General features: G+C 37.8%; 1 protein-coding gene across 1 annotated transcript; it reads left to right on the top strand.

Annotated features, from left to right (window-relative positions):
• The first annotated feature begins 3,869 nt into the window (after positions 1-3,869).
• On the top strand, positions 3,870-5,583 carry LOC118455793 (uncharacterized). Its single transcript, XM_087844606.1, has 5 exons — positions 3,870-4,132; positions 4,263-4,545; positions 4,682-5,157; positions 5,336-5,355; positions 5,549-5,583. The coding sequence occupies exons 1-5, from the start codon at positions 3,891-3,893 to the stop codon at positions 5,581-5,583; spliced, it is 1,056 nt and encodes a 351-aa protein (XP_087700732.1). The 5' UTR covers positions 3,870-3,890.
• The last annotated feature ends 19,217 nt before the right edge of the window (positions 5,584-24,800 follow it).

Raw genomic sequence — 24,800 nt, 5'->3', positions numbered from 1 at the left:
TGATGGCAGTACCCATTGAATAACCCCCCTTAGACATCTTAGGATGTTACAGTGTCCTTACCTGACACCCTGCACTGTTTTACTGGTCGCTGTTGTTTTAAAGCAATACAGTCATAAAACTCGAGTTCTCTTTCTTGGAAAAAGCCGGGGCAAGTTTGTATTTAATGAATCTTATTGCTCTTGACTTGGGTATAAAGTTTTAACCACAATAAAAGAAGCAACATGATCTTTTTCCTTATGAGAAAATGTTATGCACACATGCCTGACATGCATGTCAGCCAGAATGAGGAAATGGCTGGAAACAACATGTTTGTTGACACTGACGTCTGGCACTATATGTTCACTACTCACAAAATATAGGGTTTAATTTGGTGTAAAATAGTATAGGAATTCCTATCATACACTGAAAAGTCTCTGTCTGAACCAGTGGCCAGAAGTGCACACAGTCGTTGGAGGCGGCATAGATTTAAAAGTCATGCACTGACAAGGTAGTGTTATTTCAATTTATGGGGCATCCACGGGGTCAGTGAGTAAAGCCACAAACATAGCTGTATATTTTCACCACCAGGGACAAGTCCTGCTGCTGCAGAAGGAAAGGAAATTACCCCTGTTTTTTGGACTCCTCGGTCGATTAATGAGGGCTATTGGTTGGAACATCTGGAAAGGATTTAACTGTTTCTCATCATCTGTTTGGCTGGGAAGCTTGGTTTGTATTCAGAAAAGCACGGCAATACCCACATCACATCAGCTGAGAATCAAAGAGGTTGGGGGGGGGGGGGGGGGGGGGGGGTTAAGAACATGCAATTACTCAATAGAGCTATTAATGTTTAATGAGTCAACACCGACCATGAGAAAACACATTATACATACAATGGGGAGCACAATCTCCCAGTGGTCAACTAGAGACCATTCTTCAACAGAACAAATCAGGTAGCTGTGAATTTTGACCACAACACTCCAAGCTTTGCATTTAGACAGCAGCTTATTGACTAATTCATTTTGATGGCTTTAATTTGTAGTTTTCTGGAACTTTCTTTTGTCAATCAGCAGGAATAGACTGAATAATACAAACACTTTTACCCCCTGTAATTATATTTCAAAATGATGGTTTCAAAATAAACCATTGTATGGTTTAAATACTTGATTACTAGAAACAAAATAAGAAAAACACAGCAAATCCCTGGGAATCAAAATGCACTTAAAATTCTCCTAACATAAACACATCTGTCGAAGTCCAGCTGTTTTCACCTGTTGTGAAGAGTGCCCAGGGACACATTCACAACTGGAAACTCTGCTCAGCAGTGAAGCTGTTCACCCTCACATTTCCTCGCTGGGGGCCAGTTGGTTAATTTGCGTGTCTGCTGAAATCTAGGCTAAATCGGAACATATGGAAGGAGACAATAACAAAAAAAAAAAAAAAAAAAAATCTCATGGAACTTTACAATGTGCAAACCAAATTACCAACAGGGGAGAGCAGAAGATAAACACTCTCTCATTCTTGGAACATTCTTTCTATTCTTCACTGAAAACATTCACGACTATCTTGAATTAGATCTAAACGAGTTAGTTTCAGCAGATAAGCTTTCATGTCGGGTGCAACATGTTTTCAGGCTACTTCAGACCATACCCAAATACACCTGACTTTGATTAAAGTTTAAAGCTAAGCCTTGCACACTTCCATGCAACAACAGATCAAGTTGTTTGTGACTGGGGAAATATGATGTAATGCTGTTGTAAAATGAAGGTGGTGATAATGTGCCAACAACAAACAGACCTTGCTCCCGACATTTTAGAGAAATCAGGTCCCAGTGAGTCTGCATGCTTCAATTAACCCGAGTAATGTCTCATCCAGCTCACAAAGTCATGACTTTTTTGTATGTTTATTTAGGACCACTTGCATTTATTTTGGTATGCATGCCTCTCTTCTTGTTGCTGATACTCCATTTCCTGCCCTTCTGCTTTTCCTGCCCTTGCATCTGTTCACTCCATCCTGATATGCTTCTCATGTCTCATTACCGTTCCCCTTCTAATGTAAGCAGGTTTGCTCAGACTCCAGTCAGATCAGATTATTAATTTCCCTGAAAACACACCTTTAGGACAGAGTGGTTATTTGCAAGTGATCAGATTGGATTTCTGTGTCCAGACCTCACAAACCTAATTACAGGGACTTCAGTAAATGTCTGTGGCCTTGACTGTGAAACAAAATCCAGGTTGCCAGAGCCTGCTTTGGCTGATGTAAACAACCTAAATTGTAAGTTATTTAGAAGGCTTGCATCTGATTTTCTTAACTTGAGGCAGGTTTGTGACATCATAGTCACTGTTGTTTTGTATTTAAGCTATTGTCTTGGTCTTTATGCTTATCTAATAAATAGATTTGCCATATTCACTATTGATTCCATCTGCTGTTATCCAGACACAACAAAACCTTACTATTCATTTATTTTTAAAGATTCCTGTGGTTTGTAGCAGACACATATTGTTGTGCAGCTTCCCTTTCTTTCTTCCTTGCATGTGGTGGCTGGGTGTGATAGCTATGTTGATGTTCTAATGTAGCTAGATGATGGCACATGTGAATGTGCAGGATGGTAACACCCAAGTAAGTCTTCTGTCTTTTATTTTTTTCTAATGGCATGTGTGGAATCAGGATTTTTTTTTATCATTCAGTGATTGTATTTGCTTTTATAATGATGTGATGAATAAATCGACCTAACCTGACTACTGTCATATATATCTGTGCTATAATACAGCGAATCAAGATCAGGATATTTTTATAAAGTAAAAATCCATTTGACTGAGATGTCCTGTCTTGATGTGCATCACTTTCATTACTTCTCCTTGGTTACATAATCGTAAGTTCTGCTATTCCGCGGTGACAGCTGCCATTGCCCTTCACCGAGCATGCTGCAGTAAGAACTTCTCAGTTCTCATCAGATTTAAAAAAATAGCCTCAGGGGTTAAAATGGGATTTAGCCTTTGAGGATTCCTAGGATTGCAGCATGGTAAAAGAATTATATAAAAGTAAGTCACGTAATAAATTGTTAAATACAATAAATAAATTGTTCTGTGATTAGCTGACCTTTGTTGTTACTCTGATATTCACCTCTCTTTGTGGATTTGTCCAACTGACTTCATCAGATTTGCTTATTATCTGAAGCAGTCAGAATGTTGTTCAGGACTAGTCTTTAACTAGTCTTGGAAAAATGTCTCTGGTAACATTTTTGTTCTAGTGTCTGCATACAATACTATTTCCTGTTGTTTAACTAAATGCTTCCAGTGAACACAGATCGCTGTGCTAATTAAGTGCATATGAATGTTCCTTGAGACAATATGGCAAACATTTGCTGTGGTTTTATTTTCAAAGTAAAACTGCTACATTTCTGTGTTAGATTTATTATATTACAGTTTTTCTCAAATGCTTAAACACAAAAGCCAACCAAATGACCAGTTGTCTGAACACATTTACTAAATCTAGCCATCATTTACCAATATCATAAACACATGTCACATAAAGACACAATTCACAGAACACAATCCTCCGTTGTCATAAATCTAAACACATCTTTCTAAAACACAAGTTGCAAAAGAACTCTGTTCATATTCTCAAATGAAAGCTCATGTGATGCAACATGCTTGCCACAGTCAGCAATATTTGAATACAATGAACACACCTGGAGTCATTCATTACACACAATGACTCAAAATTGAAGACACCTTTTGCTAATGCTGTGACCACATGTATAAAAGCAAGTTCAGAGTGCACAGTATGCTGAAGATTCCAAACAAACACAATGGGTGAAGGCAGAGTCAGGGGAAGAGGAATTCGATGCAGAGGAGGGAGAAGAGCTGACCCTGGAAGAAGAGGAGCAGGCCAACGAGGAAGAGGAGTTCAAATGAGAGGAGGAAGAGGAGCAGGCCAACGAGGAAGAGGAGGAGGCCAACATGGGAGAAGAGAAGGTCCAGGAGGGAGAGCAAGACAACCTCGCACCATCATTACGGACGAGATGCAAGCAACAGTCATTGACCATGTCATTGTCCATGGCATGACAATGGCTGAAGCAGGACTAAGAGTCCGTCCAAACCTGAGTAGGTTCACCGTGGCCACCATTATCAGGGCATTCAGACAACACAACAGGTATTGTACTCGATTGCTGTCTTTGTCACAATACAGTTTTACAAACCTGTGAAAGTAGTCTATTGGTTTCAAATCAGTTGTGACTGTATTGTAACACATGTCAGTTGACAACACATGTTTCTTTCTTTAGAGTTGAAAGAATGCCACATAGAGGTGGGAGGGTTGCCATATTTACAGCGGCACAAGAAACCCTCATTGTGGATATGCTTCGTGGGAACAACCTCATCAGACTCCGGGAGATCAGAGACAAAGTCATTGCCGATAATGTCAACTTTGAGAGCATTGACGATGTCAGCTTGGCCACAATAGACCGAGTTCTCCGGCGCAAAAAGATGCGGATGAAACAGGTCTATAGGGTTCCCTTTGAGCGCAACTCTGTGCGACACAAAGACCTACGTTACGAGTATGTGCGAGTAAGTATACATCCATGTTCACAGTACAGTTAGTGGACATACTGTGTTGCTCAGTGGCCTACATTACTTCTGGACAATACTGTGCTACCTGATTGACTGTTGTTCTGAACACCTGTGCACTTTCACATTTTCACAGAGGATATTACAGTTGGACGTGATGGCCAGACCTCATGAGTACCTCTTCCTGGATGAGGCTGGCTTCAACCTGCAGAAACGAAGGCAAAGAGGCCTTAACATCATTGGCCAAAGAGCCATCACTGAGGTCCCTGGCCAACAGGGGGGTAATATTACCCTTTGTGCGGCCATGGGTTTGGAGGGGCTTGTCCACCGGCATGCTGTCCTTGGGTCTTACAACACCCAACGTCTCCTCACCTTCCTAGAGGAGCTAAAAGACATCCTCCTGGGCCGCCAACAACACCATCCTGGGCCCGCACAACACATTTATGTGATCATTTGGGACAATGTCCGCTTCCACAGAACAAACCAAATCAGAGAGTGGTTCACCACCAACAGTGACCACTTTTTAAACGTCTGTCTGCCACCCTACTCCCCTTTCCTGAACCCTATAGAGGAGTTCTTCTCATCGTGGAGATGGATGGTTTATGACAGACAACCATACACAAGAGAGAACCTCCTAAGGGCAATGGAGCTGGCCTGTGTTGACATCCCAGCGGAGGCCTTCCAAGGATGGATTCGCCATTCCAGGGCGTTTTTCCCGCGGTGCCTGGCAAGAGACAATATAGCCTGCGATGTGGATGAGGTGATGTGGCCCGATGCAGCTCAGCGACATGATGCCGCACAGTGATTGTGGTGTGTGTATGGTGTATATAACGTAAATAAAAAAACTTCACACCCTGATCATGTTTTCATGAGTACTGTTGTGTGCAGTAGATTCTGTTTTTGCATTGAGTTGTGTTACAGTAGTGTACGTACATGCAGGATTTTCTATAGATTTATACTCTTCATATGAAACTCACAAATCTAAATGCCTAATCCTCTGCAGAGATCTACGACGATCCGTTACTGTATGGTTTCTAAAAATATGCACTGGCAGTTATGAAACAAAGAACCTTCTCACAAATTGAGCATTGTGTTTTCAATTGTTTGCTGTAGTGTGTAATGATGTGTATAGTGTTTACATTTTTGAAAGCTTCGAGCTGCTCTTTTGGTGTGAAAGTTTGAGTTTTGCAGTGGGAAGGTGTGGTTGTGTTTATGTAGCTTTAGAAAAGGGTGTTGTGTTTAGACATTGGGGAACATGGTGGAAACGTTTGTGAAATGTGTTTTAGCATTTGAGAAAAACTGTAAATAGATTTTGCCTTGTCTCCCCTGTTTGAATGGAACATTAGCTTTAGATCCCAACATCAACTGTTTTGAAATTATTAAAGCTCAACTTTTGATTATTTCCCTCACGACTGTTCAGTTTCACTACTTAAAATACCTTCATATATCAAAGCTGCTTACAAGTAATCACTAGTATTTAATGGTGCCCTGCCTTTCCTTGTAAAACATATTAGTTATTAAGATTTGATCAATTTAACTGGACAACAAATGGGTCAAAATTGCTTAAGACTCCGTACTATTTGCTTACTTGTCTGGATTTCAGTGTGGATGAAAGAAATCAAAACAGTGGGCTCATATATTTAAGGGCATGTGTTTAGCAAAGATTTCCTGATGTGCATATACATGAGTCTGTTGGCTTGGACTTCTCTTGCAGCCGTTTTTACTCGTGCACTGACAGCTTGGTTAATACCGCCAGGCACAGAAAGCAACAGCGAGGCAAATGCATTCACATACATATCGTAGACTGAAATCGTCAAAAAACTTGAGTACCAAGATGAGGTTTTTGTTCCCATTCCATAGCAATTTTATATGTTGAGTGAATGGGGATAATTGTAGGATATGCACTGTTTTCCATACATAAAATGTCCCCCACTACTTGAAAAAAAATGTGGACGATTACAACCATTACAGCCATATGTGACTGTTGACATCTCATGTCAACACAAAGGGTATAATATGCCATTAATATGGTATAACAACCTCTGCTCTTTTGGGAAAGTCTTTTAGATTTTGGAAACTGGATGGAGGAATTTGCTCCCCAGGTAATGCTCCTTACAGGACAAATGCCAAACTCCACCACTTGTTACAGCTTCATGCAAGGCAGTGATACTAGTAACAGTGGCACCAACTAAAAATAATAAAATGCACCATTCATATCCTCTTTGGCAGTAAAACACAAGCTGTGTGTTATCTTATATTAAATGGTTCAGCAGAGCACTGTTAATAAAAGGAATATGATCTGAGCACAGAGCTGGTAAGGCATGAAAAATGGCATAAGCAGGGGTGCAAACTTAAAGTAAAGGTGCTAGTGTGGTAAGCTTTATTTAAAAGCTGAAAAACATTCTTTTATTTTGGTATAACCTCTGTTGACATCCCTGAACTCATAGTTCAGCACTAAGCTTCTCTCCTGCTTGTATTATTTTGCCAAGAAGTCATACAAGAATCAATATTACCTGAGTGAGAATTTGACCTGCTCTCTCAAACTAACCTGACAGAGAGAGCCACAGCATTTAACCTGGAAGAATACAATTGAATAAATCCAAGTAAGGCTGTGACCAGCAATGAATAGCCTTGCTTCTCTCCATTCTTAAAAGGAAAAGGGAGCAAAGCTTGTTGTCAATCCAGCCACAGTGTTTGAATCAGTGCAAACAAATCAATTTGGTCAGGGCTCTACACAAGCCAACTCAGTTCTTTCACATCCAAGCAGGAGGACACAGCAGTAATTTGGGGGGGGGGGGGGGGGGGGGATTTGGTTTTATTTACCCAAAAAAGGAAAAAGGCAAAAGGCAAAAAAGTTCAGTATTAAATATATAAATTAAAATATTAAAGCAGTAAATACATTACTTTTTGGAAATGAAACAATGTACCTCAAACCTATACAATGAAAATGTTTCAACCTCTTTGTGTTGACTGTCACGTCTATTTTATTTATAGTCTGCATCACATTTAAACAATAGAAGTTGATCCAAAGTCCAAACAGTTTCAAAATAGATGAAAAGCTGAAAGGTGTGTTTTTGTTGTGTTAACAAATTATTCTGGAAATTAAAAATCACAGTGATTTTGTGGTCATTATAATGTGTTCAGAATTTGCAAACCGATGATGATTTAACTCTGCTGTCCTCTACATAAGGTGCCATTATAAACGTATCGGTATTGCCAATATTGGCTCTGTATTTACTTGGTATCAGATCAGTACCAACGTTTGCAGCATTGAACAGCACTACCTAACACACAAGAAAACAAAACAGTTCAACACACAAGAAGAAACAAATATAAAAAAATTATCTAACAACACTGAAACAAAATCAACAGTTTGTTTAATAGTTATTAAAAGAAAAACAAAAAACCCATCAAATTCAGGATTCAAAAAACAAAATAACATGCTCAAAATAAATGATTCAGACATAAACCCCAATAATGAAGTAATGTTTGGTATGGCCCAATGTCCACACATACTTGTCCTTTTATATTTATGTTTATATCTATACCTATATCTCTATATTTATCTGTTCATCTTAATACTTATCTACTAATACCTCTGTTTATACACTCATTGTATATGAGTGCTTGATGTGTGTTGTATATTTGCTATTATCACATCACATCACCAGTGGACCTCAGCAGCCCAATGTATTCCCGGCACTGATAAAGCAAGAAGACCAATTAATAGCATGTAAGATTAAAAAAAAGAAAAAGAAAAAAGATTTAACACCAGCAAAGTTAAACAAAATGTGTTTCAAGAATGCTACATTAATATGTAATGTGAAGAATTTATGTTTGTGTATGGGCACACGGTGACTGTATGGTGTGGTGACTATGGTGTAAGGTATGAAAATTAACTCAAAAACCTTGGTTCATTGGGCATGGTGATTAGCACTGGTGGCTCACAGCAAGGTGCCTTCAACAATGTGGCACAAAAACAAACCAATGGAGGCCCAGTAGAGTGCAATCAGATGAAGAGTTTATTAAGAACACACGCGTGGGAAGAAGCACACAGCATCACATCTGCGGACTTCTTCTCCAAAAATACACAGAGAGTTGTTTTTATAACGTCAGGGTTTGACGCCCCTTCTTGCGTTCTAAGAACATAATTTGTATTTCTAAGAACATCATTTGCATCTTGTACAGACAATGAGTAATTTTTAGAGCTAAAGTCAGACACAGTAGTTCCTCTTTCTAACATCTTTTTCCAAGTATGGCGATGATTTCAGGCCCTGGAGGTCCCTGCGGACTTGTCCTCCTGTTGGCCCATCTTCTGTCATCTGTTACTAAGCAAACTCAAATGCAACAGGTTGCAACAAGAAGCTGAATACATTCAGGCCTTCACTCAAGCCTGTTTCTAGATTGTATGTATTATATGTGTTTTGTAAGCATGTATGCAGTTTTAACCTTCTATGCTTCAAGTCACCTACACAATAGATCGCCCGGACATCGCGCTGAACGAGGCTTATGACCTTTCCTTAATTGACTGAGCTTTAACTCTTTAATAAGCACAAAATGCAATGTGTGTGTCTACAATTATTATGGCTGCCCCTGTAATAAAAAGGTTAATGTAAAGCCAGCAGGTTTTAATAAACATCTTAATGCAGTATCAATACTATAGATTATATTATTAATGATGCAGGATATATTGTAGCCATAAAATCATTTATTTAATTCCACAAAGGTCCTCAGCTCCACTCCACCATCTGACCACTGATGATTTCAAATTGCCCATACGTGTGAGTGCTAATGGTTGTCTCTATGTGTTAGCCATGCAATAGACTGGCGACCTGTCAAGAGTGTACCCCGCTTCTTCCCTATAACAGCTGGGACAGGCTCCAGAAGAGCATGGATGGTTTATATACTTCATAGTTATGTGACCACAGGTGCAGGCATCATACTCTATCTTGGTCATCATTTTGCTCATTCAGGCAGTGTCACATTGAATCAGGGAAATCATTTGCCTCTGAGAATACTACAGTGCAGTATAAAAGCATGTGTATGTGTTTGTGCAATAGTCTGGAGTATGGCAGTAAAATTTTCCCAGATGTGAGTGCAAACACTGAGTTTTGTGCCAGCTGTTGCTAAGTTCAAAAAACTATTTTGTCTGTTTGTAATTACAAATAATTAAAGGAAGTCCTTATGCCAGCAAAGCATTGTAGGTTTATGAGGTTTGCTACTTTCACTGAAGGCCAACACAAAGGTGTAGACGTCATTGCACGCAGATATAAAGCTCCTCAGAGGGCAGTGAATTACAAAAGTTTCCTGTCTGTGTTGTATTAATTTTATTCTTGAGCAGATAAAAGCATATAGGCAAAGAGGAATTTTTAAAAGAACACTACCTTATTATACACTAATTACTTACATATGTACTGTAGTGGCTAAAGTGTATATATAGAGTAGGCTAACAGGGACAGAGGAGTTCACATATTTTTCACACAGCGACATCTTACAACAGATGCTCTCTGCAGTGTACAGTTGGAATTTTGGAGAACTGCACAGGACCGCCGTTGTGTTTTTTTTGAAAACCCCTCGCTGTAGGGCAAGCATATGGGCAAACAGGCAAATATATGTAAAACAACACAATTCCAGTACCATTAATTAAACATAATGAAACAGCCAGTGTGTCATCTGTGTAGTTATTGTTGAAGTGGTCACAACAGCAGGACAAAAGTCAGAGACATAATGACAACACTCGAGGAGATATGGTAGCAAATAAGTTCAGTGGCAGCAGGCATATGAAATCACTCCAGTGATCCACTTCCTCCCTGCAGAAACACTGATGCTGCAGGATGCCCAGAGATCACACTGGTGTTTTAAGACCATGTTAAAGTTTTATTTTTTCCACATTCCTCTTGCCTCCTCAGCTGCTCCAGCAGCCGGTGAAATATAAATTCCAAGCATATTTATATTATCCATTTATGGCAACTATTTACAGATGATACTGTGGAAATTAGGTCACATTCAGGGAATAGTTTGTTTAAACTATATATTTCATGTTGTGTATATTATATCATTACTATTTATATTAACTTAATTTTGAGATATTTCCTGATATTAATTTAAATAATTTGTAAATGCAGTGTATTGCATATTTCTTTATGTTAGATTTTGTTCCAAGTGTATATGAATTTTCCAGTTTTTGTAGCCTATTGTTTTGCAACTTACTATAAACAATGGTGTCATATGTATGCACATATGATACCATGTATGTATACTGTCTCTTCTTTAATAGGTCGGTCCATCTAAATGAAACTATTAGTTGTCATACATACAGCATTTATTCACTCTGATTAAAAATAAACCCAAATTCAAAAGAACCCCCAGTTCTTTTTGATTTTCTATATCTTATGTTCATTTCATCATTACCCTGTGTATGCCATGGTATGTTCTCAATTTGCATTTCTTTCAGTCACCAGGAAATATGGAATAATGAACTTTAAAAAGTGTTGCAAGCCTGGCAAGTACCATGCTTGGGGCAGGTTTTTGCTATTATCACCCAATTAGGTAATTATTATCACTCAATTTCCACCTAATTGGATAATTACTATCACCTAATTTACCTACCTTATTTGTCTCTTTGATGATTTACCGGGCATATACAGCTCCATCCTTTCTTTACTTGAGGTTGATTGAAGGTTAAACACGGGTTTAAATAAGGTTTAATAGCATGGATCTTTTAGGGGGGTTGCTGCTTTGAGTGACACTTTGTGGTGATGCATGCAACTATAACCAACAACCTTCTGACATAGCTTAGTAAGAACTTTGATCCATGTTTGTAATTTTGTGCCTTTTTGGAGATTTTTTTTGTGCAGTTGTTTAGAAATTTTAATTTGAAATCATTGATTGTGCATTTGCTATGGTTAGCTGGTTTAATTATTTTTTTATTTCACTATTGTATGCAGTATGTTGGCTTTTGTAAAGCATTTGCTTGCTTTTTGTGTGGTTAATAGCACAGACTGTCCAGGATGTAAACACCCAAGTTTCTTGGTGAAGGAAATGCCTATTTTACTTTACTTATGTGTTACATCTAATTAAGATATGTTTTTCTCTGAGTGATGCTCCTGGATGTATCTTATTGACGTGAATTAGCTGATAATATCATTGTTCATGATCCTGTCTGGCTCCTTCAAAGTGATTGTTAAGATATCTAGAGCCGAGTCTTGGTTCTGGGTATCTGTGGGGGACTGCTGCACCAGTCAAACAAAAACTGAATAAATAATAGTAATTTTTTGCAGCCCTAACTGGTACCCTTTCCTTGTACAAACATTATACATTTATTTTAATTTTTTTATGTAGCTTAAATAACCTGACCAGGACAGTGCACTGTGGGTCAAGTTGTCTGTCTGCGTCTCAGGCAGACGTTCCTATTCACAGATGTCACATTTGTCATATTGATACTGTCCTCGTCAAAGCTGTCCAAGTCCTCTGCTGTGGCTTTCAGAAAGCAGAGATAAGGGAGGTGGAAATTATGCTGCTTGGCTTTTTATTTGTACTAGCTAGAGGCTAACTAAGTTGAATAAAGCAAAGCTTCCTAATAATATACATACTGTAGAGACTGTGTAACTATATAATTGTAGGGCAACCTATATTAGTAATGCATAATTACAAATGGATCATTATTAATTTGAACACATCAAGAAGTAGTCTGTCTGCTCCACCAACATATTTATCTATTCTACATCTGTTCTGGACAGGTACACTGAGAAAACAGTCAGAAGGGCGTTCGCTCACATCTTCACCACTTATTAAAGAATGTAGGTTTATTACATTTAAATGAAAAAAAAACAAACCACACACTGAACTACACTTGCATAAAGTTAACAATTAAATGTACTTACTAAATTGTTCTATTGACTAATTCATATATAAGAGGTGTTGGTAAAAAGGCTATTTAAAATAGAATTCATTCCATTATATCTCAATAGAGATCATTGCCAAGTGTGATAAAGAGATGAAAACTTGGTATGCAGACAAAAATAATATATAATTGTTCAGTCTCTTGCCTAACATTGACAAATACGGAAGATCGGAGAATGATACCAAAAAACTTGGCAAGAAAGTTATTTATTGCAGCTGTGAATGAGAGAGACTCCCTTTTTTCTGGTATCGGTTCATAGCTTACCAACTGAAAATGAAAAATGTGAAAATCGGACCATAAATATGAGTTTGAAAGCAGCGAGCACACATATTCTTTGTTCTTAGTGCTCAGTTTAAGAAAAGGCCAGACCCTAAATTCCAAACAGCACATCAGGTAACTCACTTCACATGTTATTGCCTCCCGCTAAACTGCTTTATTATCAGTTCTAACCCTGTATTCAACAATTTTACTTGGCTCACTCATCAAGCACAAGATTGTAAAATTTGCATTGCCTATGAGGCAATTTAGAGGAAGAAAAGCATACGAACAGCTCAGTGTAAATCCCACTTTAACCATATTAATATATCATTTGCTCTTTTCTCCAGAGCATTTGGCAAAACGATTGCTCAGCTGTTGTATAAATGAGAGTAAGCTGACACTATGTGGTCTACACGGGAAGTTAAGGGGTATGAAATTTTTCTAATGAAAAGACCTTAAAAGCTAAAATGCATTTTGCGCCTTGTTGTCACTCTGTTGCATTACAGACAGCTTGCTACTTCCCCCAGAGACCTCCTCAGGAATAATGCTTGACCCAAGGAGGCTGGGATTAAGAGGGGTTATGGTTGAGGGGCACGACACGCCAGGCTGAGAACATGGAAACATGCTTCATCATCTGAAGCATGTTTTCACTTAGACCAGTCTTTCAAGTGACAGTTACAGAGCTGCACTGCAGATCATCTGTCCACTTGCAAAAGTGCATTCAGATGTGTGCAAGTGCAACATCATGTGTTGACAGATCTGCATTAGAGAAATTTGCAAAAAATATCTAACTCCTAAAAATGATCTCCAAATCTAACGCAACACAAAACAGCTTTGAGGCCAGGATCAAATAACATTTAAAAAAGTGTATATACATAGTAAATGGTAAGTAGCCTGCATTTGTATAGCGCTTTACTCAGTCCCTAAGGACCCCAAAGCGCTTTACACTACATTCAGTCATTCACCCATTCACACACTGGCAAGCTACGTTGTAGCCACAGCTGCCCTGGGGCGCACTGACAGAGGCGAGGCTGCCGGACTGGCGCCACCGGGCCCTCTGACCAACACCAGTAGGCAAACATGGGGTTAGCATCTTGCCCAAGGATATTTGGCATGCAGCCAGGAGGCAGCGTGGGCTCGAACCACCGATCTTCTGATTAGTGGCTGACCTGTTCTGCCACCTGAGCTACAGCTTTAAGTAGATACCTCCAATTTGTGTATCTCTTGAAATGTCTACTTGGCTTTGAAAAATTAAAACCTTTTCAGGCCCCATTAATTGAAATCATTAATGTAGACAGAACTTTGTATCTGACAATTTTAATAAGGCTGTTGAAGGTAAATTAAAAATATGGTGATATTCAAGCTCACTAACTGCTTCAGGAAACAGTCCAGCTCTTTGATTGCCATTTCTGGCAGGTGTTACTCTCTGCTGAATTACTAATTACTACGTTGTTGAAGGACTACGACTGTCATTACAGTTTGTCATTAAAATCAGATAATTCTAGAAAACAAACTTTTCTAGCTCAGTCCTATCTTTCTTGGTGCTTTTGCTCCTGATTGGTGAGATAGCTTTGGTGAAGATTAATGACAAAACAGAAATCTTTGGCATAAATGAAAATCTGTTTTTTGTTAAAGCCTCTCATTTATCAGCAGTTTGGTAGCTGTTATTCTCCAACTCTGCCTGTTGAATGTTCCATGGGTGCATAGTAAATCTGTCAAAGGCAATCTGAATTATTGTTATTATTTACAGAAGTTTGCCAAACAATCTGGAGTCATTTTGTGTTCATTTTTGAGGAAAAAAAAAAAGAATGCATGAAATTCAATATCCAACTTACTTTTTAAGGACCTCTGACTGTATAAATAGGCAGCTGCAAAGAATTATCCTTGTAATTGTCCCATAAGAGTAAACCATAATACACCAGTGAAGGTTTAATAGCGTTGTTTGTCATTGATCAGCAACAGTGAATCAGTGGAGGATTTGCCAGATGCTCATAGTTGTCTGGTTCAAGTCACTGCACAGCTTGCATTCATTGTCTGAAAGAAGAAAAATATCAGGTGTTGACTTACTTTAAGTCTTTGTTCATCAGTATTGTGTAACTGTACCTTTACTGTTTAAATCAAATACAGCTTGTGCCAGGCATTTTTTGATTTTATTTCCATTCAGAGGTCAATAAAAATTATGGATCTAAATCTTTTCAACCCGCTTTATCTTGGGTTTCTTCAGAAGAATGATTTGAGGGTTTATTGTAGACCAAAAGGTATTTCAGATGGAGACAGTTACATAAGATTGACTGAAGGTAAACAAGATTGGGAACATTTACTGCAATAAAAGTTGAATTCTTTAATAGGGAGTTTTTTTTTTTTCCTGATTGTTAAAGAAAACCATCCAAAAAGTTTACTACAATTTCCAGGTGGCAAATTAGCTACAAATATAAATTGCCCATAGTATCTTTTTAATACTATTCCAAGCTTTTTCCACTGTAAAATTTTTTTTTTCTCAAAAAATAGCCATCAAAACACAAGATGTATTAGTCTTTTCTACATCCAATATCCAACTCTGAATTAAAATTTCTCATGTGATGTTTTTTTTGTTTTTTTTTAATTTTTATCCTTACATTCAACCCTTTGCTCTGTAACATGTGACAATTATGAGACAAACTATCTAGCCAGGGTCAAGTAGCACTTAGCCACAACTTTTAACACACAACAAAATGGCTTTTTTCTTCCTCAGCTCTTAAAATTGGAACCGTAATGAAAACTGACTGGATCAATTACAGCACCAGCAGTGACACAGGGGAAGATGAGTGTGTCCTCTGGGTTGTAGCTGTTATTGCAAGGCCTACATTTTTAATAAAGACAGAAATGTAGCAGGGGACAAATTAATGCTTGCTCTATAATAATACAGCTGCAATGAGAACAAATGAGACACTATAAAAACCTGACTGTGTGTGTAACCCTTATCATTAGCTAGCAGATGCACTGCATAACAAAGACAAATGAAAATTACAAAAAAAAAAGAGGACATCTCGAGTCTGAAAAAAGGCGACTATCCTCGTGAGATTGTAAAGCATCTCAACAGTGTTGGTACTGTTACGTTCCCCTGAGGGGTCTAGGCGGTGAGGGGGAAGTAACAAAAAGTGTCCGGGTCAGAAAAAGGAGTCAAGGAGGCAAAAGGGTTAAATCAAAGAGTTTTATTAAAATTCCTATCAAACTCAACTAAAAGAGACGGACAAGCCGCTAACACCATTTAAGGAAAACAAACAAAACTCAGGCGTTGGTCAATAATGTAAAAAGTAAGTCAAAAAGAGAGAGCAGCTCACTAGCTGAAAACCACAAAAACACAGCTCACTAGCTGAAAACCACAAAAACACAGCTCACTAGCTGCAAACACCGCAAAACACTCAGCTCACTAGCTGTAACCACACTAATGGCACTCTGGCCCAGAGCTCACCTTTCCCTGGGCTTAAATACTTTTAATTACTGATGAGAGTCTGCTGTACAAAAGGGAAAGGTGGCACCTCAGGTAGAAGAGGTAGTGGGACACGCCCACACAGGCACCTTCAGGAGGAGGCCCTGCTAGGGCCGTAACAGTACGTCTTGATGATTAACACTTTCAATAAATATGGGAGAGGACGTGCTGAACAAAAACATTTTACTTCAAAAGGCCGTGTTTTTAAATTTTTTTGTCAAAGACGGGTAACTTCAAAGGCTTCAAAGAAGCTTTTATAGTGTATATTATCTGTCAGATATTATACCAGCTAAGATGAACAGGCACGTGATTCAATACATGAGCGGTAGTTGGCAGAAACACCAGAGGAGCAAAACACCAGCTACTTGTACACAGTGCAGTTACTACAGATTGTAAGACCAGAATGACCAACTTGTGCACTGCCTGGATTGACTACAGGAAAACTTATGACTTATGGGGGCGATCGTGGCTCAAGAGTTGGGAGTTCGCCTTGTAATCGGAAGGTTGCCAGTTTGAGCCCCGGCTTGGACAGTCTTGGTCGTTGTGTCCTTGGGCAAGACACTTCACCCGTTGCCTACTAGTGGTGGTCAGAGGACCCGGTGGCGCCAGTGTCCGGCAGCCTCGTCTCTGTCAGTGCGCCCCAGGGTGGCTGTGGCTACAATGTAGCTTGCCATGATGACTAACCAACCGGACATAGTAGTGATAGACAAGCAGAGGACGAAGGTCATATGATATATGTAGCTGCACTGAGTGATAACAACATCATGAACACAAGAAGCTCAATAAATACTGAGGGCCAAGAGAGGACTTAGAAATGATGTGGAAGGTGAAAGTAACGGTTGGCAGTGACCCCCAAACTAGGTGAGTGGCTCAGTTTAGCTACTTTGGTCTGTTTCAGCCTTTGTAAAGGTTTCTTAAGAGATGTTGTCGCTTCCAGAAACCGCTCTTCTCAATGTTGCTGTTTATCGAGTACCAAAGCCAAAGCTGACCCTTATGCTTACCTACATATAAGCTCACAGTCTGTCTACTGTGTCATCAGTCCTTGTGGTAAGCCAGCCTTAGTGTTATCTTTCGGAAAATGATAAGGTCAGACCCTGTACACTACATTCTACATTCAAACAATAATATATTCCATGTGAGTTGGCTTGCAGAACTATCATCATGGTATTTTTTTCATGTAAGCTGGTTACAGATGAGCCAGAGAGGGAAACATTAGCATGTGTGCATTTTTCCACGATTTTGATGCAGAATTTCAAAGAAAATAAGGGAGAATGATGGTACTGGTTCAAATGTACTGAAATATATATATTTGATTAAAGCAGAGCTCTACAGAGTATTATATTATAGGTTTGGCTATTGTCTCTCCAGTCTTGGTTAAAAACAAGTTTCCAAGTAACTGATTTAATGCTGGCTTTTATTGTTTTGACCACAAGAGCTCCAGTAAAAGCTCAGAGGCAACAGTGTTTGTGGGTAGAATCACCAGCTCCAATATGATGGAGTAAATTTTTCTATAATAGTATTTTTCTTTGTTTTGGATATATTTAATTATAGACCTTTCTAGCAATTTCTAGATACCCAGAGTGCTGTGAAAAAGTATTTCCCCTTTGCTATTTCCTAAGGTTTTTGTATATTTGTCACACCTGCCATGTTTTAAAGCATTACATTTTTAAACAAAGATAAATTAAGTATAAGTTCTCTTTTAAAATGATGATGTAATATATTAAAGTAAAAACCTACCTACCTCTGTGTGAAAAAATAATTGTACTCCTCTTAATAAATTATGAATTAACTGTGACTAACCACATTTTTGAGTTTGATTTCACTAGCCAAACCAGACCTAATTACTACCAAACCTAATCTAATAATCAAGAATCCAGTAATTACTTAAATACAATCTGTCTGACGAATTGGAGTATGATAAATGATCTCAAAAAGCACCACATCATGCCACAATCTAAAGCAACAGCTGAGAATCAGAGTCAGTAACATCTATCAGTCTGGAAAGGTTTACAGAGCCATTTCTAAGGCTTTGAAACTCCAGTGAAACATAATGGGAGTAATTATCCACAAGCGGAGAAAACTTAGACCACTGGTGAACACAGATGTACACACTGGAACTCTTTCCCATGTTGCTTGTCTGTGTTTATTGTGCTATGGTGTGTTGATATCTGTGCATTCCTGTATTATCCTTCTGTGTTACACATTTCGATGTTTTTTTCCTCGCTACCTAGCCTGACCTGTCTCCCCAATGTGATGTTTGTGTATTGTATGTACGGTCGGCAAGGTCTGTCATCTCGGTTGTGGGCAAAAGACCTGCAACTGACAAATAAAGGCTATCTCATCTCATCATCTCATCTCAACCTTCCCAGAGGTTGGCCTGCAAAATTAGTCCAAAAATGCATCAGTGACTCATCAGAAAAGAACCCAGAACAGCAGTGTTGCAGGCCTTACTTGCTTCAGGGTCAGTGTTCATGATTTAGCTATAAGAAAGGGGCTGGGCTAAAATGGCATCCATGGGAGAGAGTTCCAAGGAGAAAACCACAACTGACCAAAATTAACCCAAAGGCTCGTCTCACATTTGCCAAAAAACAAAACAAAACAAAAAAAAAAACATTTTGACAATCCCTGAGAGTTTTGGAAAAATATTCTGTGGACTGATGAGACAAAAGTTAATCATCACCCTACGGTAGGGTGATGATTTGGGGCTGTTTTGTTGCTTTTGGACCTGAAAAAATCAGAAAAATCTAGAATGTGAATGTATGGCCATCAGTTCATACCCTCGAGCACAACTGCACTTGAATTATGTAGCAGGACAATAATTTAAAACATAGCAGCAAATCCACCTGTCAATGGCTCAAAAGAAAAAAAATGAGTGGGCCATATATTCTCCACAGCACAGTCAAAGACTCATTGCCAGCTCTCACAAACACTTTCTATCAGAAACAAATTCTATTAATTTCTAATTTAGATCAGTCTGTTCCGGCAACCCAAGTCTGGCTTTTAAGAGCTTGAGGTCTGCACAACATCCAAATTTATATAGCTCATAATCACGTCACGTTACCATTCAAGTGACAAAAATAAACTGCACTCTGTCATATCGAGTTCACCCAGACTGAGTTTACATATCTGAAATTTTACAGGCTGCTGGATTTTACCACATGACAAGCTAAGAGTAAACACTTGTAATCATGGATTAACACTTTAACACGGCAACACTTGAGTTGCATAAAATGCTTTCCAGGTACAATGCATTGTTGTTTTTTGGTATCTTTTGTCTTTTTTTTATGTGTGTGTGCTTGAATGCCAGTACAGTCTCTGCACTATATTGAAATAATATTCTCACATTTTGTATGTTTATTTTTTTTTTATTAATATTCGCCATACTCTACTTTTGAACTTTAAGTTATATCATAATCAGAATATATTTTAGAAAGAAAAAAGAAATGCTGTTAAAATTTCTGGTGATGTTGCATGAGTTTGAAGTATAATATTTATTACACACGAAGCTGAGACATGTCAACCAAACAATCAGATTGTGCCACTGAGAGCTACGCATCCATCAAGTTATGAGTACTACTGCTACTACTACTGGTTGTCTTAAAGGTTACACTATTTAATTTGCATGAAACTGCAAGCTACTTTGATACCCACCCATACCTCAGTGCTTTCTTGTTAAGGTTTCTCTGACATTGTAATGACCTGATGTTCTGCTTAGCTCTGTAGAGAGGATCATGCTTTTGCATGCTTTGTTTCCAGTTGTCTGTGTATGAACAAGGAAGAATGTTATGTCATATTGTTATGCAGTCCCGATCAAAAGTTTAAGACCATTTGAAAAGACAGACTGCACTTTATTTTTGTCACTTGAATGGTTACATGACGTGATTATGATCTATATAAATTTGGATGCTGTGCAGACCTCAAGCTCAAGCCAGACTCGGGTTGTCAGAACAGACTGAAAGATCTAAATTAGAAAATTAATAGAATTTGTTTGTGATAGAAAGTGTTTGTGAGAGCTGGCAATGAGTCTTTGACTGTGCTGTGGAGGAATTTTGGCCCACTCTTCTTTGGCGTGAAAAAGCGTCAAAAATAAATTAGAGCACATGTTATCACTAATCATATTTTGATAATGATGGTCCTAACTGACAGATAGACTACAGACAGAGCAACAAGAAGTATCCCAAAGTTTAATTTCAGTTATCCAGCTTGAAAGGTGCATTTAAAATGTGATCTATTTAGTTAGCATTTCTTGATTAAATGAGCCGTACCAATACAGTTTATTGTTATTCCCATTAAAATACTTTTGGTTACACATCAGTTTGCGATGAGAATTTATCTCAGTTTCACTTATAATGCTAATTGCAACATGGCTTCCAGATTATGCCACAAATCAAGCTTTCTCAAAAAAACATCAGGAAAATCTTCCTAAAAATGTTAGATGTGAAGTAAATGGTGGAAACATCTGAAGGTTAATAGGTTGACACAGTGGTGTTTAGTGGTTTTCCTGAGATAAAATTTATCCAGAGTTTCTCATAAGAGATGCAGCTCACAGCAAATATTCCTCCGTGGACTCATAAACCATGCATGTGCATTTTTTATATTTAAAAAAAAGAAACCCAACACCAACAAAAAGTATGTACATACAGTATGTAAAATTATGTATATTGAAATTGTGCACATTTTTTTACTTTTGTACTTACGTTATTTATATAGTTATTTTTTTAAATACGGAGTAGATCCAAAGCAGACAGTATTATATTCGGCTGTAACTGTTACCACTCGGACAAAATGCCCCTTGTTTCATCCAGCTATCCAATCACTCGGATTGTGAATGCTATATCAACTACAAGAAAACTGCAAAGTAATGCTTTTGAGATTACATCTCAGCTGAGCTGATGCTAAGTGAGTGGATATAAATAAAACATCTGTGATCGTTTCTGACTCTGGATGACTTAGAATTTCTTATTCAAATTTTACTCCGGAAGAATTTGAAATTTTCTCCTACCATAAACTTTGCAAAATTTAAAAAGTAGGCTTATATTTGGCTTATCTGTGACAGTAAACTTATAGAGATTTCTTTTTTGTGTATGTTTACCTTAAGCCTATTTGGAAATTTAAGGACTGATAAAAAAAAATTGCAGGCATATTTCTCACCAGGGTGAGAAATATGCCTGCAGACATGTAAGAGATCCAGACATGTAAGTAGATAAAAATCCAGAGGTCTAACAAAAAGCCTTTCTTCGCTCTTTTGAAATGCCTGTCTGAGGTTACTTTTTCCATTTGCTGTTGCTTTTTGAAAAGTTAAACATTTCTAAAATTCTTGGAGAATGGTTTTCTTTAACCTAGCTGGGTTTTCCACCTTATATATGAAATTAATTAAGACTAATCAGCAGCAAGAAGAACTTACTGCTAAGTAATTATGTGTAATCAGACTTCACAGAATTATGCAATTCATCATATATGCATATACAGCATGGTTACTGACCCAATTAGGGTATCTTTTTTATAAATAAATAAATAAATAATAAATAAATAAATGTTTATTTATATAGCACCTTTCAAGACAGAATCAGAAAGTGCAGAAAGTGCTGCACATAAGATTACAAGTCATAAAAAGATTTAAAAAGAGAAAATAAAACAGGCAAAAAATTAACCAAAAGCAGTTTTAAAAAGGTAAGTTTTGAGTTGTTTTTTAAAAACAGCTACTGAGTCCACAGTTCTTAATGCTTGGGGGAGAGAGTTCCACAGTCTAGGGGCCACAGTGGCAAAAGCTCTGTCACCCTTAGTCCTCCTCTTAGTATTTTTTATAGCAAGTAAGCCCTGATCAGATGACCCCAAAGACCTGCTAGGGACATAGGTCTGTAGCAGATCATTTATAAGCTGGAAATTAAAGGCATGAAGACAATGTGAACAATAAAAACAAGCACAGACGGATGCCAGTGAGAGTGCCATTTTTTCTGTAGGCATTTGCTGCATAAATTTAAATTTTGACCTATATTATGGTGGATTAAAAGGGATCATTTACATTTTTATAATTCATTAAGATGGAAATTGCATACCATCCAACTACTCTAAAAATATAATAAATCAGAAGTTCCAATCAGCAGGCTTACTGCAGCCATTTCAGGTGGGTAGCAAAGTCTGCAGAATTTTTACTGCGGCAGCCATGAATGTTTGTCCAAAATGGTAATATAGCCACTCTACTAGTGGAAAATACCAGCACAATATCTCTATGCAAAGAGCCCATTCAAGAGATATGTATGCAAATCAGTGAGCAGACCATTGTTGCATTTGTAGACAGATTTTTTTGTATATACACCAAGCCTATTAATCACGGCAACGTGAAAAGTGACAACAGTGATCTCAAAACATCAGAAAAATATGCCGACAAAATAAGAAGTAAAAAGTTTATATTCAGCTGGTAGACATTCAGAAGAATTTGGGTCAAACTAAATGTTTCATTCTCTCCTCTTTGTAATACATTACTCCCAAAATTAACCTGGAGATGCAGACACAAACAAAAGATGTGCGCACATCCAGCGCCTATAAAGTTCCAGCACCTCTTTCATTCTCTCATTACCCATCCACCTGTCCTCAAACTGTCACAACTAGTAAATTGTTTTAATGGCTTTGTCACAGCCAGAGTTAAAAGCGCATGAATAATGTTCTGTACACTGTGGGATCTAAGATTTATATGCTTATACAAATGGAAACTATTGCCTAAGAGTACAATATGACACAGAGGAGGCGGCAGGTTGTAGGTTTAGTTCACCGAAAATGTAAACCGAGATTGCATTTACATAGAACCTTCATATGTAATTACTTCTGGAATATATTAACTATCTTGAGAGAAATCAGTTTTTCAGTTGTGATTTATGGCTCCCTATTTTAAAGTTGGCATGCCATTTTACAGGACGAGACAAAAAAACAAAGTGTGAGTTGTGCCTCGGGGATTTTTCAGACTTGGCAATCACAAAGTTTTGTACTTGACTACAAAACTAACCTCTGAAGCCAGATCAGAACTAATAAACTAAATCTCTTAGAGGCAGTTAAGTTGTCTTCATCTTTGATTTTCTCAGAGTTCACAGGCTGGAAACTTAAAGTTTCCACATCACACTGGTTGCACTGTTATTGAAAACTTTTGTAATATTACTGAGTCCTACTGCAACACAGACGTTTAAAAATCCAACTTAAGGGGCTAATGCTTTTTAAAGAAAAGTTGCTATTTGTGAATTTGGATTCTATAATTATCAATGACATAATACAGAAACATCCAAATTCCAAATTCTGCTCGGTTAAGGCAAAACACCTACATAATGAAATCTAAAAAAACAAACAGACATTTTTGTAAGTGATAGACAGGGTAATAAATAGCTGGAGTTACGATTTTACACTAACAGTATCTAAAGCCACAACTTGAAAAAAAAAGAATTTTTAACAATACCGTCCACGGTCCAATTTTTTACCTACTATCTAGTAGATCATGGAAATATTTATAGTAACAGTTACAAAGTAACTCACTACTTAATGTTTTAATAGGCAATGAAAAAATGAATTTCAAAAAAAAAATCGAATTAACCTCCTAAGACCTGAACTTTTTCATGCCATGCATTTTTAATTTCACTTTGCTATTTGGACTGATTGGGACTTGATGGATGTAAAAACAAAGAATTACATTTTTATTTTTTTTTTTACCTGATTTTTCTTTCTGAAAAAAATCAGATCCACATATGAGGACATTTATTTTAGATTTTGATAGAACAGTGGCAGTATAGTGTCCTCATGAGTGGATATCGGGCCCCTGTAGAGCTAAATTTTGTATTTTGCTCTAGACAAATGTGATGTCCAAGTCCTATGAGGTACAATATTAATCCTTCAACAAATCATGAATTTGGAATTCATAAGTACGCAATGTGTTTCTAAAATCTAGTTTTAAAATGCAGTTTAAAACAACCAATCGATAACTGGGTTCACACATTTATCAACAATACATTTTTAGTTTGGCATGTAAAAGATCATTCATCTATACATATTGCCTTGCCATTTTAGATATTGCAGCTGTTTTTCCTATTAGCTATTTGCTTTGCTTCGTTGTTAGCTTGCACTTATGGCACTTTGAGCCGAGTTCTAGTAAAACAAAAAGAAAAATGCAAATTAGCCTTGAGGGTTTGAGAAACTTTGGATTGCGACACTCACACTGGTTAACTGTGCAGTTTAAGATAATTTAACTGCACTCTGTGCATTCTTTACCCTTAAGGGAAAGAAATATGTCCAGTATGATCGTCTTAATGAGACAAATGATACATATGTCTACATTATCTTCTAAATGAGATATTTGGTTACTCCCGCGTGTGTCCGTATTTGTGCCAAGATAAATCCCTGTGTGCTGACTTTACACAATAAATGAAGTGTCTTTTACTCTGTAACCTTTTATAACCTATTTCCCACCTGAGCTTAGGATGAATGAAGGCTGTTTAAAGCATCAAGGATTCTGTCCACTCAGTGCTCCTCCAGCTTGGCTGCATCAGGAGAGCAGATGTTGCTTTATATTACAAATACATTACATTGTGAGAGCTGCTTTCCTCTTCGCCCTGAGGCACTTGTTCGGTCCTGTCACAAAACGATTAG

Source organism: Neolamprologus brichardi, chromosome 7 (assembly GCF_056152115.1).
Source record: "Neolamprologus brichardi isolate AB-2024 chromosome 7, ASM5615211v1, whole genome shotgun sequence".
Lineage (NCBI taxonomy): Eukaryota > Metazoa > Chordata > Actinopteri > Cichliformes > Cichlidae > Neolamprologus > Neolamprologus brichardi.
Note: the sequence above shows the minus strand (reverse complement) of the source record. Positions and strands in the feature narration are given on the sequence as shown.

What these genes read in the sequence shown, in the direction of transcription:
- LOC118455793 (XM_087844606.1), top strand. Translation starts at nt 3,891, where the DNA reads ATGAGAGGAGGAAGAGGAGCAGGCCAACGAGGAAGAGGAGGAGGCCAA. An exon ending in GCATTCAGACAACACAACAG is followed by an intron (nt 4,133 to 4,262) that starts GTATTGTACTCG and finishes TTCTTTCTTTAG; the next exon opens with AGTTGAAAGAATGCCACATA. An exon ending in TACGTTACGAGTATGTGCGA is followed by an intron (nt 4,546 to 4,681) that starts GTAAGTATACAT and finishes ACATTTTCACAG; the next exon opens with AGGATATTACAGTTGGACGT.